Genomic DNA, 2,521 nt, shown 5'->3' on the forward strand with positions numbered 1-2,521 from the left:
GTGCTCCGCTGCCCTGCCCTCGCTAGACAGCACAGCCAGCTGTGTCCCGGCACCGTTTTGGATGAGGCGAGCACAGCCAGCTGTGTCCCGGCACCGTTTTGGATGAGGCGAGGAGGGTTTCCCATTCAGGCCATGGCTCATGCATTGTCATGCCACTTCTTATTAATCTGATGCAGTATGGCACTACTTAATCTTTCCAGGGCCTTTCTCAATCCCAATGCTTTTTGCTGGAAACTTATCTCTGCCGGATCCCCCGCCCGAGGCAGAGGAGCCCATACTGCTGTCAGCATCCTTCAGAGTGCATCACAAACTTGGGCATTTGCATGATAACATCGTGGCAAAGCCCTAGTGCAGTATCCATGTCATATTTAAAAGGGATTCATCATTGGAAAATCCCCTTCCCCCCAGTCTATTTGCTTGATCTTACCGGAGCTGCTTATTTGCTTTTCCACAGGCTTTTGAAGAAGTGAAACAAAGGTACGCTGAGCTGAAGGAAAGGATGGAGCAGAGCCCGGCTCTGGGAGAGCAGGGCAGCAGGGTGCAGAGCATAAACCTGGAGGCACAGGCTCTGTTTAACGAAACTTTGGCCATGTTGTTCAGGATGGAAAGTAAGAACCCAACGTAATAATCTCACGCGCTGGGGGGAAGAGCTTTTGACTCCCAGTGGGGTGAGGGAAAGAAATTACAGGGTAGACAACGTACTTTGGGCAGGGAGTGCGGATTTGGGCTGCATCTCTTGGTGCTGTGCCAGTAAATTTAGAATTCGTGAGGGTGCGTGGGTGGCCGTGGAAGGGATGCCCTCCCAGTGATGCCAATGTGGCCCCCCCTGTTTTCCTCCACACGCTCGCTTCCATTTTGAAGCATTCAAAAGCAATGGCTTTGGAGCAGTCGTGCTGGGGTTTTTGAGGGGGAGAAGGGGGAATGCAGGAGCAGGGAGCGGTGATATTTGTCTTCCTTGCTCCACCAGAGCTACCTCCCTCCTGCTGGGGAGGGTAATGGCTGTGATGCCTTCCCCCTGTCCACCATCTCACGGCGTAACCCTTTCCTGCCCTCTCTCTCCTCAGCTTTAGAGATGGAAATTCGGGAAAGCAATGAGGCTTGGCTGTCCAAGTCGGCCAGGCTGTCGGGCCTGGAGGATCAGGTGGGAAAGATCCGGGACGCCATCAACAAGCAAGTCGCCTACTACGAGAGCTGCTCCTGAGCCAGCTGCCCGTGCTCCAAGGGCATTGCCTTCCTCCTCTGCAGACACTGACTGCTGTATTTATTCCCATTTTCCGGCTGGAATTCTCATGCCCCTAATGTCTCTATTTTTAGCAAATTGAGTTTCTGTACCTCTGGAAAATAACTGCACTGAGCCAAAGGAGCAGCCCCCTGGAGAGAGCTAAACTTGGTTGGACTGGCTGAAGCTGCCCGGTGGTTGGAGGAGAAAGGGGTAGAGACATCAATCTTCCATTGCAAATAAAACATCCTCAAAGCTGTTATTTCCAGAGGGACTTACAAGCCAAGACTTTCTTTTTTTTTCGTTTTAGCCAATGCAAGCTCTTTTAGCTGAATTTCACTGTTCCAATTAAAACCTTCACGTGGGGCCTTTTATAACGTTTTATCTGCGCTGCAGTTAATCCTGAAAACTTGCCACGGCTTCGGTGTTTCCATCCTAGATCTTTCTTCAAAGACCCAGGTCACAGAAATGGAGAATTTTGTCTCTATCTATACAACCTACCTGTATTTATACAAATAAGAGCAATGCGGTCTCATATTCAAAGGTGAAGTCAAATGTCGCGTTTGACTTTCTGCCACCATCTGCTTATTTACTGTGTAACACTTTGCCAGAAAAATCCCGGAGGGAGCAGGTCTCCAGATGCATGGGAAATACTTTAGGGGGGACTTAATAGACCGTTTCCACATCAAATTTCTATGAATAAACAACAGGCACTTTACAAAACAAAACTCGGCTTTATTAAGCAAGTATTTATTGTGCAATTACAGACTTGGAAGCGGGGAATTTAGACCTTGCTGTGATTATTATCAGACATACGGAGGTTGCTAGCAGGTTGTCTCTGCCTTTGTAGCTGACGTGAGAACTGCGCAGCCTGGGCAGCTGGTTGGTGCTGAATTTGAGAGTGCCGAAGCCTGGGACTAACCAAAATCCAAGGAGTGGATAGGATGCAGATTGTAAAAATAACTGAGCTGCCACTGAGTAAAACTCTGCATGGCTTTGGTTTGTAGGATTCACGCTGTGCAGTGCACTTCTGCATTGGACAACTGAACAGTATACAGGGAACAAAAGCTTGTAGCGTTGAGCGGTGTCGTATGGATAATATACACTGGATGTGCTAGCAGTAGCCTCAGACTTTCCCTTGCTAAAGTGCCTTCTCCCAGCTTTAACGATCCAGAAACACCCTGAGGTCACTGCAGTGATGGATTCCTGGGACTAACGCGCTGCTGGGCGCCAGTCGGTCGCTGCTCTCGGAGACGCTGCTGCCCGCCCGCTCCTGGCGGGACACAGCCTCCGTTCTGGCTC

The 2,521-nt window shown here is 49.9% G+C and overlaps 1 protein-coding gene across 1 annotated transcript in view; it reads left to right on the top strand.

Moving 5' to 3' along the window:
• LAMB3 (laminin subunit beta 3) overlaps positions 1-1,487 on the top strand; it is a 52,315-nt gene extending 50,828 nt beyond the window's left edge. The window contains exons 24-26 of the mRNA XM_035894872.1: positions 27-66; positions 455-608; positions 1,065-1,487. Coding sequence (XP_035750765.1) covers positions 27-66; positions 455-608; positions 1,065-1,201 — 331 coding nt within the window. The 3' untranslated portion in view covers positions 1,202-1,487. The remainder of the gene's footprint in view (positions 1-26; positions 67-454; positions 609-1,064) is intronic.
• Positions 1,488-2,521: the final 1,034 nt, after the last annotated feature.

Source organism: Egretta garzetta, unplaced genomic scaffold, assembly GCF_000687185.1.
Source record: "Egretta garzetta isolate BGI_Z169 unplaced genomic scaffold, ASM68718v1 scaffold245, whole genome shotgun sequence".
In the NCBI taxonomy this organism is placed as follows: Eukaryota; Metazoa; Chordata; class Aves; order Pelecaniformes; family Ardeidae; genus Egretta; species Egretta garzetta.